We start from the raw sequence: 16,277 nt of genomic DNA on the forward strand, positions 1-16,277 counted from the left end.
TCACAAAAATTGCCCCAAAGGCGTGTCGTAGTCGTCGGTTTCTATACTTACATAGTATCGCCGAGCGATAGAGAGCACGATTTTTCACCTCCTTTATTTTTTGCTCCGGTTTCGTGTTTACCTTATTTCACGTCCGTCTGTGACACAATGACTAATGCGTTGATTATGTAAATATGCATGTATACCTCTACGTTTATACTCACACACGGCTGCAGCAACAGTATTATTATTATATTATGTATATCTATATAATATGTGTAGTCTCTTCGAGGGTATTTGTGTTAACGCTCCCGAACGCGTACGACACGCGCTCTCAAAAATATAAAACATACGTTTACTATTCGACTTGAGCGATATCGCCGATACCTGATGATGTTTTTGTATGATAACGATGTATTAATAGATTTTCAATTTTAACAACATTTTACTTTACTGCAGGTCGTATATTGGAATCGTTGGCTGCCAGAGGCGTGGGTCTGTATCCGGCCCTGGGTCTGCCATTGCTTGCTGCTCAACACCACAAACCGGCTAGTATCTCGTCTGCCAGTCCCAGGTCCAGCCCAGCGAATTCAGCTCCATCTTCGCCAACGCAAAAGGTAATTATTTGGCAACATACAATGTACAATGATATTTCGTTCGGTTGAGCGTTATACGCAGTACGCCTTCCCAGAGTTCCCACACCGTGTAATATAATATTGAGAATAAATGTGTAAATATAAATAGATAAATCAAAACAATTATTTCGTCCCAAGTCTTGGTTGTGTGCATATCCCATACGCGTATTTCATTCCACCACACGCAGAATATATTGGACGATATAATGCGCAGTGATGCCATTTGTTTGTGTTTTCTATTATTGCATTATAGATTTAAGTCTATATAATTTGTATATGTGTATGTACATTTCCCATATAAGCTCGTGTATATGTATTATATATTTTATATACATCGAGAAATTCTGATCTTTGTTTCCAAGCTTCAAAAAGTATTATCTCATCAATCGACAGCTTTTTGTTTTTTTTCTCATCAACTTTCTTAGTTTACGTATTATCGTTCACTGTACATTTATAGGTACCTACGCCACCATATGTAATTTTTCACAAAAATGTGTGTCTCTTGCGCACACTTACACACACACAATCGCGTATAATAAATGCACAAGTATATCCACAATAAAGAAATGAAGTTGCAGCGCTTCAACCATGTTGTTAAAAACGGTTTTCATACCTCTGTACGCCACTGTACAATATCATTAAATCGCGAGCTCATGTTCGAGTTGAAGACAACAATTCGCCACCATCCCTTTCCTCGCTGCTCCCTCAACACCCACTATAAGGTCGTTGCCGCAAGTTCATAAGCACATTAGCTCGACATATTTAATACGCGGTGTACTATCCTTGGATAAACTTAAAAATATTCTACTCGAGTTTACCACAAATTCAATATATACGTGTGTTGTGCGAGTATATACGTGTATGCGTGATACACCAAAGAGTTTATTGATCTTATATATTATGTATAACAATACGTGTTTACCGGGCCATACCTATACAGTAACGACTTTAACACATAATTATTTATATATCTAGTAGTTAGTACACTATAAGTTATAACGACAATAAAAACAATATATTGTATTGTATGCAATGCGAGGCGCGTCATGCAGCCCGACTGAGGAACTTCAAAAATCTGTCGGGATGTCGGAGAATACGCGCTAAAGAGGTTCGACGGAAAAAAACAGTCACAAAATAATTACGATGTAATTATCATATAATTACCCCACCGATGCGATGTAACGATGACGGTTTTGCCTCGGGAATTCGATAATATGTGCCAGTGTAGAACATTATTATTTATAATACAAGACCGAAGAATATACAGAAAAAATGAGTGTGCTCGCTCTTAAGGATCGGCCAACATTAGACAAGGCGTATATTTATATATATATATATATTTCTGTATAAGACAGTATTATTATTTTTATTATTATATATATATTTAGTACGACGAGAGCCATTAAACGTTTCGGTATTGTGTGCAAATCGGGTCTAGAAAGCCAACGGAGAATAATGGGTGTGTCGTACATATTTTTATGTTTGTGAATATAAATGTGTATGAAAAAAAAGAAAAATTAAAAATTAAATATTAAAAAATAGTGTGATTGTTGTATAGGTTAGCCTACAACCATGCGTGAATATTAATGCGGTACTTTGCGCTCGCGTATAATATATACGTATAAGTATACCGTATACGCATACGGTTATATGAGTTTGGAATCGACAATATATAATAATAATAATAATGTAAAATGACGTGTGTTTAGGTCGATCGCATCATCATCGGTGCCCATTTTATTTAAACACAAACACACACACACAAATGTTTGCACCCAGAGATACCTATATAATATATTGTACGAAAATTATTAGAAATTTAATCGCCATCGATTTAACGACGATTTTTACCGATTTGCTAATCATCGACCGTACGATGCATACATATTGTATTATAACGAAGACGACGAAAATAAATTAATAATAATAATCATTGGTATTAAAGTTATTAGTTATTGCATGCACCCTCGGTACGGCTAATCGAATGAAGATTTACCTATTATTCTCGGAGAAACACGCGCATAAGTTATGATAAAGTACGATGGAAACACAGTGGGTAATTATATTATTACTCTGTCGCGTAATTGCGAATATTTGATCGGTTATTTAGTACGCATGTCTGTCTACATACGACGTAAGTATACATTATTGTATATATATTATGTGGAAGTCGATATACTAATGCTTATGGTTTTCGTCGTATATACATGCGTACATCATAATATAATCACCTATGGACCTATGTGATATAAATCTCGCCGTGACGGTTTATTAAATATTATAGTCGTTGTCGACTACATTTCTCTGCCACGCGTACGCTCGTATAATAATCAGAAACAAAATAAAATATATCGTCGTTGTCGTCGTCGTCGTCGCCGTCATCGTCCGTGTATAACTCCTGATCAATAATAATAAGCACACATATTATACGACATTATAATATGTGTGGACAAATATGGAAAATGTTTGTCTTATAGTTGGTTTTTTTTGCCGTATTCCACTTGACTTCCATCACGATTTTTCTCGTGAAATTTCAATTTATCGCCCATAAAATTATCACAGCGATCCGTCGTCGACTGAATAACACAAAATATAATATACTAGTCCACCGATCCATTATTACACAACGATGAATATTATTTACGTGCGAAATATACGAATACGCACATATAACCAGCACGAGGGTCATGGCGAGCGTAAATTTATTTCGGAATAATTTTTTCGCGAATAATGATGCAAATCTTCGAGATCTAAGGCGGGCGGGGTTTATAAGCAGCCGAGACGGCAACGGTGGCAACGGCGGTTGCGGTGAACGGGAGTACAGCGACGAATACAACCCGTGGAATAATAAAAAAAGTGTATAATACGAAGTGAACAAAAAAAAAAGCTAAATAAATAATATAAGAATAATAATAATAATAAAACCACAAATTATACGTAGGTAATATTCCTATATACTGTCTAATGGACAATAAGATTTTTAGCGTTTCCGAAGGGCATTTGCACGGACATTTTTTGTCTTCTGATATTTTCTGCAATGATTTCAGACTAAACTTAAGTCTGATAATATTATGTACTACTATTGCAAAATATAAAACATACATAGATATAATAGGACTCAGCTATGTCGCGAATAACACGAGAACGTACATTCCGTACAGATGAATGAAAAATTGGGAATTATTTTCCGCCCACGCTTGGCCCGCACGTATGTTATACCTACACAGGAAATCCGTTTTCGTTCGTATATACGAGTACTGTAGTATATTGTGTATAAGTGAGTGCCCGCGCAAAATTCTTCTTAAGATTTCTTGTATCATCTACACCAATAACACTTACACACACAAATATAGCTGGATTACCCTTGTCATGGCTTAAGATTTACTGTCATGAATATCAGAAAGTATATAATAATAATTTTTCCGGCTTGAGGGTATAATAGGATTCCTCCCTACTTTGGTAGGTATTTGGGTGGGGGAAGAGCAAGAGGTTTTGTTTCAAAAATAAAATACATACCTATATCTCTATACCTATACTCAGATTGCTATCGTGATGTGTACGTGCGTGTGTATACTATCAAAACCGGAACGGAATCGAAATATCGTTGTGATTTCATTTCCCCTCTTTACATAATATTATAATATTATATTCGTTTAACCTGCTTTTAATTATTGCAGCGATAACTATCGCGTGTTCTTGTCCGATACAACATTATCGCTTATTCGTGTATCTATGCATATACTGGACAATTAATGATGTGCTCATAATATATATATATATATATATTATATATACGTACACATTTTATGTACATACCAATCTCGTTCCGGCCGGCTGACCAAAGCGTCGGATCTACCGCGTTGGTATAGGTACGTAGGTATACTGAAAAAAACTACACGTGTTTCGTAGGTTTATCTTTTAAACAGAACATTAAACGTTGTATGTTATGTATTTATGGATACCCCGTCGAAACGATTTAAATTAGCAAATTATATGCGTCTGAAACAATGCGCGATTTAAACCATCATTTACGGGCGTTTATATTGTTTCTAATTTGCGTTGTTTTTATTTTTTTAGCGAGCATCTCGTATATATTACCAGAGCAGAGGATGTATTAAGGTTACATACGCTTTTCGTACGGCGATATTTTCGTACAGCGATATTTTCGTACAGCCGACCCAGTCAATATATAATTAATGTATACGTCATACCTACACGAATATACAACTCTTTAAAGTCTTAAACGCTTCCTGTACCTACTAGAAACATATTCTTAAATGCGTACGAAAAACTCACAAAAATCCGATAAACAATATAAACAGTCATAGTCGCTTTTTTATTAATACCTATTATTGCGGTATTGTGGCGCGTGCCGATGTTAAATTCGTACATAAGCCAATTTACAATATTATAATTCAAATATAAATATAATACAAATTCTTTAATAATTTCTATAAGAATCGTCTATACTCTATATCATAGCCTCACGATTTGAGTAATCAATCGATGATTATTGATTTCATTACGTGCAATATCGTCAACGTTTTCAGTCGAAACATGCGGTTCATCGCGATCGCTTTCCGTTAGATAAGCTTGCAGGATAACGATTATGTTATACGATCCGTCACGTGTATAAAGTGGTAGGCGCATAAGTACATAAATTAGGTACAATGATCGTATAATATATTATGATATAGGTATACAAGTAACTGTTGTCTGCCACTATATATTATTATATCGCAGCCACGTTGGTGAATATCCGACAGGAGATTGACATTTGACCTGAAGTTTTTCGCCAATGATAATGATATAAGTATGCCCAATAATACTACCGACGCGAGACACGTATAGTATTCAAAAACTACCGCCAACCAGTGCCGTTAGCGTGGTTAGTTCGACGTCTATCAATATAGCCGCACGCACTTTCTAATTATATTTTCTTTGGTTGGGTTGGGGGAAAAATATTATGGTAATAATAATGAAATAAAATAAATAACTATATATCACAACGTTTACGCCTGTGTGCGTAGTATAGTATTGGAAAAAAATATCTAAATACCTATGCCTAGACCTACCTATAAATAATTTATAATTATTCTGGTTTTATAAACGAGCTCAATATATTTCACACTTTTACCGGTTTCGACAGCCACTGATCCGCCAAAAGCGGGATGACTCTATAATACAGCTGTATACCTTGTAATATGCCTAGTACGTACGATCGCACAAAGTAGCGATGCGGCGTCTACAAGTTTCAACCACTCGCATGGGCCACGCACCACTCGCCTGAGAAATGTGTTATAATAATAATAATAATATATCGAGGGACCTATCGTGGTACCTACCGCTGAATATATTATATCCATGTATCGATGTAGATATATGTATCAATATACCATCAACATTCGATGATATTATGTAGCACGAATATAGATCAAAAATCCCCTTTCGAACAATTTTGTTATGCAATTTTTTTATAAAATATTTTGTATAATATTAGATTATTACGTATAGGTATTAGGTAGGTGAACACTTTGCGTAAACATAACTGACATTTATAGGTATAGTACATTTATTATTTTATAATATCTACGATTTAATATTTATCACACATACTACAAACATAGCTGCAGTTGTAGCAGGTGATAGAAACGTCAGTACTTCGAAATTAATTTTTCTCTTTGTGCATTACGTAAAATGCCAAAATATTCCTCGATGTGACGACGTGTTGTATTATTTAAATTTTCGAATTTCCAAACAACAGCTTTCTGTGTTGTGGTATTTATATTTTTTTCTTTATGGATATGGAATATATGGATAGGTGAACTAGTAAGATTCTGTTTTTATTTAGTATACCGCGGTGTAATATACAAGATTAATATTCTTGGTAAATATTTGTTGACAACTGAAGTCATAATAATGTTTGAATCAGCTGATTTATCGAGCGCTACAGCAACTCTAACAATAGATTTGGCCGTCATCGTCATCGATCCCCCGGTATTATTATTATAAAATATGTTTTAATTAAAAACAATGAAAAAAAATTATTAGTGTGTTCTCCGAAAGCCGCTATTGTTTTCAAAAAGTCAAACTATTCGTAAAACATTATAATATATATATTATGTATAAATCAAAACGTCGTCAGTCACAGCGACGTGATAAACTCGAGAGTGAGCGTGCGTGAGTGTTTGTATAAATCTCACATTTTCGCAATACGTGTAAAAATTGCGATTCGAATTTCGCGAAAATCCTTGATCTACACGCGCGCGCTACTTCTGCTGCTTTTCTGTTACATGTACACGTGTATACCTATGTATATATATTATCGGTTACGTGAACAATGGACATGACCTTAAAGAGAGGAAGGATAAAATTTAAAAGGAGAAACGAAAAATAAAAACCTCACACACACACACTATACCACGCGCAACAACAACGTTTACAATTCGGAAATTTAAATCAGCAGTGCAACACTCCAACCCTCCTCCCTCCACGACCAACGAACGGACACAAGTCTGTATAATATTTGCGAAATCGCATAAACAAATTCGGCAAAAACGCGTCAACATGAGGACATGTGGTGGTGTAAAGAGCGACGGGAGGGTGCGGGGAGGTCCTAGCGAATGTACCTAAATATATTATAATACGATTTCTGCACGCCAAAAAAAGGAATAATAACCTCGGCCTATCTTTTATTAGAATCTACAATTATTCAAGTACATCCGCGTTTTGGAATCGAAATTCGCCTTGTAATAATAGGCGAATTTTTTTTTTATTATTATTATTCCTTCGCATATACCCCGTGGTTCAAGATTTGTTATTACTCTCTTTTTTTCTTCTGTTTTCGCTTGTTCCACAGCACCGCAAGTAGTATAGTGTGTGTAATGTATATGCAGCACTCCTACTTAGTCTCCGCGCGTTTATTGTCTCTTACATAATAATATATACTCATATGCTTAAATATACCTATATATACATACGTATACAATGCTAAAAGTAATAATAAAATTAAAAAAACATAATATAATAAATATCATATGTATTATAGTATACCAACACGCATCGACGAATTTCAGTTCCCCGCGGGAGTGTAAAATTCAAATTGTCTTGGTGGCGTCTTCTCCGCGATGAAAAGAGCATTACCCCTTTTTTCGCACAAATACCATCTCTCATTAAAATCATAATTCATAATATTATACCTGGTTGAGCAGGTGATGTTTATGAGAGGAAAAATTATTAGTTGTTACTTTTTTTCTTCCTTTCTGCAGGATCTATGGGAATGTATAACTTAAAATTGAATTCCTCTAAGTATATATGCGCATAATAATTATTATTATTATTCACCCCCGAAATTCGAACACCAAAGATTTTTTTTTTTTTTGCGTTCTATTTTAACGTAATTATTATTACAATACCCCGCTGCCGCAAAAAATTCTCTCTCTCTCTGTCACTAGTCTCCTCCCGTCGACATCGCTGGCCGTCCCCGTGTGAATCGTATGCAAATGATATCATTATGCCGAGCACATGCTGTGTGTGTGTATGTTTTGCCGCCGCATCGTGTAGGTATATACTGCCGTATGTCACGAACGTCGTTGCCGGCCATTGTTGTTAAAATAAGGAATAACGATTGCACAATCTCTTAACGATATTCGCATTCAGCTCTTATAACCGATTGAAATGCGAAAAATTGAATCTGCGCATGATTGCTGCCTACTATATTATTATAATATGTACAGGCGATGTTCGCGCATAACACAATTTTGTTCAATTATACATAGGTACACATTCCAATTTTATACAAGGAAGAACTACTAAAACCATTTGTATGATGATTATTTATTTATTTTCACCTATTACATAAATGTGTACTCACACTTGGCAGTTGACACGCGCCAGTTTAATACCTAATAATAATATAATATATTAGTCAGTATATAGTAAGTCAGTGTTGTACCTATGTAATATGCAACGGACGTAACGAGTGTGTGTGTCTATGAAAAATTTGATATTATCTTCATCATACAGTAATATTATATAATAATTAATAACGATTTCGTTCTGGTGTATGGTTATTGCAACTTCCGTTAAAGATTTCGTTCTGAGAAAATTCCATAGGTAACCTACTCGTATGATCATAGGTATACTCTATTGTTGGATTGTTAAAACTGCACAATCATAATGTGACAATAAGTTAACAACACATATAATTTATCATCCTCTTTTTGAATACAACAAATTTTGAATGTATCTAAGATTACAGAAACCATCATCATTAATGGAATAAAATATAGGCAGATAATATAAATATAAACACGCTCCACGCTCCATGAATAGTACGATTTAAATAACACTACTGTGTTTATATATATAGGTACACCAACGAGCACACACATGTACATATTATATATAGGTACCTATTTGTATTTATCTGGGAAGAATATTAATGTAATATTTATCAAAGTTGTGTATTCTGTGAAAGTATATATTAAAACGGTATGTCCATTTATAACGATAAACGGTATCATAATCATCATTGAGATTTATAAATTTAAGTAAAATTAGCATTGTTGGTAAAACAATTTTTATTTTGCCTTTTACAGCACGTCTCACCGTCTGTCATCGTACCTTTGCCACCGATACACAGGGACACGGCTGGTACCACAGCTGCGATGACGTCACTAGGCATTCAGACCCTGTCACCGCACTCGGCAGTCACCACTCCGCTCACGGTGCCGACGCCGACCTACGCCAATACCCAAGGTCAGTGAATTGGAAAAAAATAAAAATAAAACAATTTATATATGAATAAAACCTCTGCATATGTCGATGCATGCTCATATAGTATATACATGTGCGTCACATATTACATACGCAAGGGTTGAGCGTAAAACAATTTGTTGGTTGGGTTTTTCTTTTTTTTCTTTTTTGGCAAACGTAACGAAAGCCCATAACCTCGATACCGGTATATACCATCACCACTACCACCACTACCTCCCTCCCCTCGACCCCTTTTACTCGTTCCTCCCCGCCACCCTTGGCCATCTATTTCGGTGCACGGGTGCAGAGTCGCGTGAGACAAACGTACGCGTGAATTTTCTCTCCCTCTCTCTCTCTCTCTTTCTCTCTCTCTTCTTCGTTTGCTGTCCGGTGGTATTTGTGTCAAGCGAACGGCCAAAAGCCGCCTATCGCAAATGTCGTGTTTTCCGAACAATGCGGGAAATGCACAACCGCTGGCCGCATGCGAAGGTCAAATACCAGACCGCCTTTACGCTCTTTTATTCAAAAATAAATCCCAAAAGATCGATGAACCCGTTCGTGGAATCCGTCCACGTTGTGGTTTTTTAACTCGGTTTCTTTTAGCGAGTCTCTTATTTTAAACCTTGGCGAACGAATGGACTTTTAGTTATTTCATATATAGTCAGCTATATATTATATGGACGTATATAAGGTATATATTATACCACGTAATGCACGGGTTGCTTCCTACAACGGGCGAGTCGTCGACTACGGCCCATCTCCGAAAATGGCGTGGTTTTTAAGCAGAAATGTATGTAGTCTCCGTCTCATAAACGTAAAACATATCGAATTTGAGTTCAGTTGAACGAATTGTGGGGTACCTATAAGCTTAAATTAGAGTAGCCTATTATTAAACTTAACGCTAAGAACATTATTTGTGTTTATAAGTTTGCTTGTTTTTGATATCTTAATTTTTGTATTATATGTGATATCATTATTCATTTTTAGTTTATGATATATATTTCACAAACCTAGGTACTCATATCTTGCTTAAATATTTTTTTTTAAAGTACCTGTTACACGTTTTGAAAGAACTGAAACGAATTGGTGGATTATACACCATGGTCCATGATGTATCAGCGTTCAAGAACAATATTCATCCAGTTTTCATGGTTATTTTTATTCGTATAATATTATTTGTATTGGAGATCCGTACCGACCCGGTGGCGGGGTTGATTTGAAAATTACGGGCAAATTGGTTCGAATCATATTAATCCGACGTGGGAAATGTGACCTACTCAGCTAATATATATATATATATACTTACTTATACATGGGATGATGGCGATATCGTTGTAACGTACTTAAGCGCGCTCGGTTAAGTTTCCACAAAAATGCGAGAAAAACGATACCGCGACGTAACCCGATGCCTTTGTCTGACGCGTGTAATCGTCGATTGTTTTCTATACGAACCTTTTTTTTATATTCCCCTCTCCCCGTACGCATGAGGGTGTATTTTCCTTTCGTTTTTTTATTTTTTTTTATCGTCATGTTCTCTCTCCAAAAAAAGGTTCGCAACGGTCTTTTTCTTGTCGGATGTGCGTCCAAGTTTGTTTCGCACTTCTTCAAAAACCTTTTCTCTACATTAATACGAATGCTTACTGTACACAATGTTTTATTTTAATTTATTTTTTACGAATATTTTGATACTGTTTTATTTTCTTGGCTAACACCGGTAACGGCGGTGGCGTCGGTATGTAAAGAACGCATCAATTGCTCACATTTCTTGTAGGCCCTCGCCACCGCCGTCGTCATCGCCGTCGTCGTTATCGTCGTCAGTGTAGAAGTTGTAGTAGTAGTACATAATATGTGTACATTAGCCCATAATACGGCATTTGTATCAATCTAAATTTATTAACAGAACCAGTTTAGAGCAATAAAGACCAATTGCTGTTTGTCCGACGTCGTTTCCTCTTAACCCGTTCCGCAGACGAATGGGAATAAATACTCGAAAAAAAAAATTAAAATAATAATAATAATAAAAGATGAAAACGGTAACTGTGAGGGAAAAAAAGAAAGAATTTGTAGACGATGAAAAAAGTATGTATTAATAAAGAGTTTAACGCGCATATGCGGGACTCGACAATTTAGCAATCAAACACAATAGCTCGTTTTAATGAACCGCTTTCGGACGATTTACTGTTTGCCCTAAGGTCCCATGTGATTGAGGTTAAACCGATTTTATTCAAATCAAAACCCGGTCTAACTAGATCATATATATATATAACATAAATCATTACAATTTCAAAAAAAAACATTCACTCGTTAATTCCGCTAGCGAATTAGTCTTAAACGATCATTGATTACTGTACTCTCGCGCGTATACATAATATAGCTACGGCTATAGCTATATTGTAACTATGGAGAATAGTGGAATATGTTTGATTTATATTTAATATTATATAATGATGTACAATAAGGATTAATGATGTATACAATAGTACGAATAGTCCGATTCTATGGTATGATACGATTTAGAAACAACCGTAAACACTGCATAGCCTATATAGGTTTATTTGTTTCTACTCTTAATTATATAATTATGCAAAACCGCACAAGTATCAACATTTCACAGTGTGTAGCATTATTTTAAATACGGTAAAATCATAAAATACTTATTATATTTTAGTCATTAGTAGGTATATATAGTTTTAATAATTTTTTTTTCACTATAGTACATTTTGTTGTTGAAGAATCTAAAATTTTATGTCACGATCTTTCGCAAAAGTATGTTTACTGATAATAATTATACGTACGCAACGTCGTGAGATCTCATGGTTTGTGGCAAACAAACAAAAAAATAAAACTCTTATAATTTAAATTATAATAACAAAACACGCAGTGAATTTGTTTAACAAATACTTCTACAAAAGTCGTGTATTTTTTTTATTTTTTTATGTACCTATGGCGTATATAAAATTCAAGAATCTCGAGAATGGAAATATGTTCGAATGTTCGATAGTATAATATTTTTAGATTTTATGTTTTCGCTGTTACGTAGTAAAACACGTTATCGTCAGCCAAAAATACAAAATAAAAATCGTTCTGAAATATTATTTCACAACCCTTTGCAAGTATAAAAAACATGTTTACAGTATTATTACACTTATTTTTAAAATTACTAATTAGATCATTCTCATAAATGAAAAAAAAAATATTGGGTGTTCTTTATGCAAAGCCAATACAATTTAACTATCCTTTAGTTAGGTTCGGCATGAATATATTTTAGAATCATATATTATGTATATTATAAATTTGAATTATATTATACGCAAATATACATTATACATTGTACATTATGTTCATTATATTATAAATGTGCACACAAGCGGCTGCAGGGTGTAATACACATACACTATTATTTTACCACAAACTATCGTTTACATGTCATCCTTACAACCAGCGCGAACGTTGTATGAATTGAAATCGAGCAAGTGTAAACAGACACGGGTGGGGAGCAAGAAAAAAAAGACACGCTTGTCACTCATTCGACTGGGGGGTGTGTTTTTTGTGTCATTCCTGCGTTTTTCTGAAAAAAATGATATACATTCGTTTTTGTATGCATCTAATATATATATAGTGTATAGAAAACACGTGTACCTATAAGGCTATAAACGAATCCCCATATTCTTGCACCCTCAAAGCGCCACCGATGCCACTGCTGTACACTTCGACCCCGTTCACCGTGAGGGAAGACTAAACATTTGCCCCAGTATGAGTTTTTTGACTATTGTTTTAATAAGTATATTATATATAAGAAAAAAAAGTATACACAAAACTTATAAACACTAACATTAATAATAATAATAAAACAATAACCTAGTGCATGTAAACAATGGAGTGATTTATCGGAATCCCCAAGACGTATGTTTTGATTATATTTGAAGAATTTTCCCAGCATACATAATATACAATGCAATCGGCAAGTTTTATATTGGAGAGGTGAAGGGGAAATCCATTATCATTTGGTAAAAAAATGTTCTTTTTCTTTCGATTGTCTGACGTCGTTTTCTCGTCAGCCAAATTTATTTAATTCCTAAATCCATTTAATACCTGTATACAATATACATACATGATACATCTCGAAATTCGTATGCATATACGATATTTAACAATATAAGTAGTTACGAATAACTGATAAGAGTTAGTAACGGCTAGCGAGGATTTGACAACGTGTTTATGATATAAAATAAAAAAGCACTTGTTTGGTTCACTCGAATGATAATTTTATAGTTTTAAATGGCATCGGAGTGATGTGTTTTTGAGTGTTAATATTAGTATAGTATTAGATAGGTACTCGAAGCGTAGTAATGTGTTCGCGATTCAAGTATTCGTGCGGCCGGAACTGCATCATTTCTTTCAAATGTTTATAAGCAGTTTTGTACAGAATGGCTCGTCCGACGAAGAGGTGTGATTTCTTACCTCCGAAAATGTTTAATTTTTTAGGCATTACCCTCACGCATAGTCGTTTTTTTCGTCGTCTACGTATATTATTAATACATTTTATTAGCTATACAACAGCGATGTATATATAATATAAAAAGAAGAATACCCACCAAATACTATACTTAAATTATTATACGCCGAGTTAATTAAAAAATGTCACGTTAGGATATTTTTTGCGCACGTACGCATCCACGGTGTATCACAGGCGGGCGCCTGGCTTATAAATAATAATATATTATTATATTAACAACCCGAAAGAATAATAAAAGAATAACGCATTCTTTACATCGTCCGGCACGTACCTCCTATAGCAGTCACCGTAAGTACATCGTAAAATGTCGCTAATTGTTATCGGCTAAAAATAATAATGTGCGTAAGTATAGTATGATAAGTATATATAATAATATATGTATTAATGGATAAGTGTCTCGCGTACGACGACCAGTGGATTTTTAATTATTCTGTTAGTATGCTATGGGCGCGCTTCCTTGCTAAGCAGATTCGGGTCAGATATTTTGGATACCTACGGCAGTTTGGAAGAGTAGGAGGAGTAGGGGGGAGGAGGTATAATTATTATCGATTGTTTCTTGGTAAAAGGACCTAAATGACACGGCTGATTTTTTAAGCAGAATGAATACTATAGAAAATTTTAAGAAAAAATTTAACATAATACACTTTATAGTCTGAAGTAGTATAATATTGAACGCGCAGATAATAAAATATAATAAAATAAAAATGTTCGTTCTTTTCCAGTATTATATTACATGGACCATGTCGCTTATAGCTCCCACTTTTGTCTTTAAGCAGTCGAATTATGCGTATTCTATGTCCTGCCACCGCGGCACAAATATGGATTTACGCGAATAGAACGAGAAAAATTAAAATAATCTTTGCTAGAATAACACTACAAAGAAATATGTATAGCATATAAAATCTTATTATTATACAATAGGCATATATAATATATATCTTCGCCATTGTCGAGGATAATATATTACACACGCAACGAAAAGGATAGTGCAAACACAAAGTCCACGAACATTTACCGCCAACGTACTTTTATATTATTCTACATAAATATATATTTAGGTATCGTCTATGTCATCACGACCGTGTTCACAATGAGCGCGTATACCTTTGCGCAAGTCTTCTCAGCTTCGATAAGTGACTGTACGCATATTGTATACACATTTTATACTTAAGCGGGTGAAATTAAATGAAACGCCCGGAGTAGAGTATTTATTTTATGATAAACGAGAAAATCATATTATGACGTATAGACACAGGTACACAGTTTACTGCTGTCTAAAATCTGATGCGTTTGCATAATGTGATAACGCGCTATCCGGGGATGATATTAGTCAGTATAATTCTATTAGACATTTTATATGCGTGTAAAAACTATAAAGTGACTGTAATAAATAAAAATCTCCTCGAAAAATTCTAGTTAATAGTCTCATCGTTTAATTGGGCCGAAATCGAGAAATGACTTTAATAATAAAGTTTGATAAATTGTCATATATATACTGTGGTGCAACGCGTCTCGTAATATAAGTAATACCTATGTACTTACATATTATGTTTTGCAGTTTTTGATACATAGTATATATTTTATTAAGACACTGGATTTTCGCTCATCATTCTGAATTTTTCAAGGAGATTGACATGACATGTATAAAATTCATACTCGGCGATTATAATATTGTCTCCATATACCGGAACAATGGTTTTTTTTATACATAAGTGTATTATAAGTTATAACCACACTAATAATTCCGTTAGAGTAAAAAATATCATAGTGTATTAATATGTGTACAAAGTATTATTATTACCTATTTAAAATCCCGGACCCAGCACTAAATTGATCAATACTCACACATATTTTTTTTTAGATTTTTACTTTCTTTTCAAACAATTTTTTACAACGCATACTATTTTAATAATGAGCGCGTTAACTTAAAAATTATAATATATTGTACACCGCCTTCGACGAAACCAGAATGCTACTCCGGGTTCGGTGTTTGCATATCCTATACGATTTATTATATATTAACAATAATGGCTGCTGTTATACTCGGAAAATGTCTCAAACCTATCCACGAGGTGGCGGCCACAACGATATTATAATACAAGTAAGTGCACAGTATACTCGTTTCCGTCTAATCGATTCGAGTATACCTATACAAATATAATTATCATTTAGGTAATAATAATAATACAAACTCGTTAATTTAAATCATTATTCTCATGATGATCGGTAAAACGTTTGCATGACATTTTTAGCACCACTGCAGCCGTATAGCCGCTAAATGTTATAACTTAAACTACCGTTTTTCCCCCCGAGTCGCGCTTGTATAGGCATTATTATAGGTATATATAATTATATTAGTGTACGATACTATGATATACATTTGCGGGTGC

At 34.4% G+C, this 16,277-nt stretch overlaps 1 protein-coding gene across 2 annotated transcripts in view; it reads left to right on the forward strand.

Moving 5' to 3' along the window:
* Window positions 1-16,277, forward strand: part of LOC111034906 (zinc finger protein castor homolog 1) — an 83,471-nt gene that overhangs the window by 41,852 nt on the left and 25,342 nt on the right. For both annotated transcript variants that reach the window (XM_022316331.1, XM_022316332.1), the window contains exons 3-4: window positions 439-596; window positions 9,215-9,374. In XM_022316331.1, coding sequence (XP_022172023.1) covers window positions 439-596; window positions 9,215-9,374 — 318 coding nt within the window. The remainder of the gene's footprint in view (window positions 1-438; window positions 597-9,214; window positions 9,375-16,277) is intronic.

The sequence above is a fragment of the Myzus persicae genome, unplaced genomic scaffold (assembly GCF_001856785.1).
Source record: "Myzus persicae strain clone G006 unplaced genomic scaffold, MPER_G0061.0, whole genome shotgun sequence".
Classification (NCBI taxonomy): Eukaryota; Metazoa; Arthropoda; class Insecta; order Hemiptera; family Aphididae; genus Myzus; species Myzus persicae.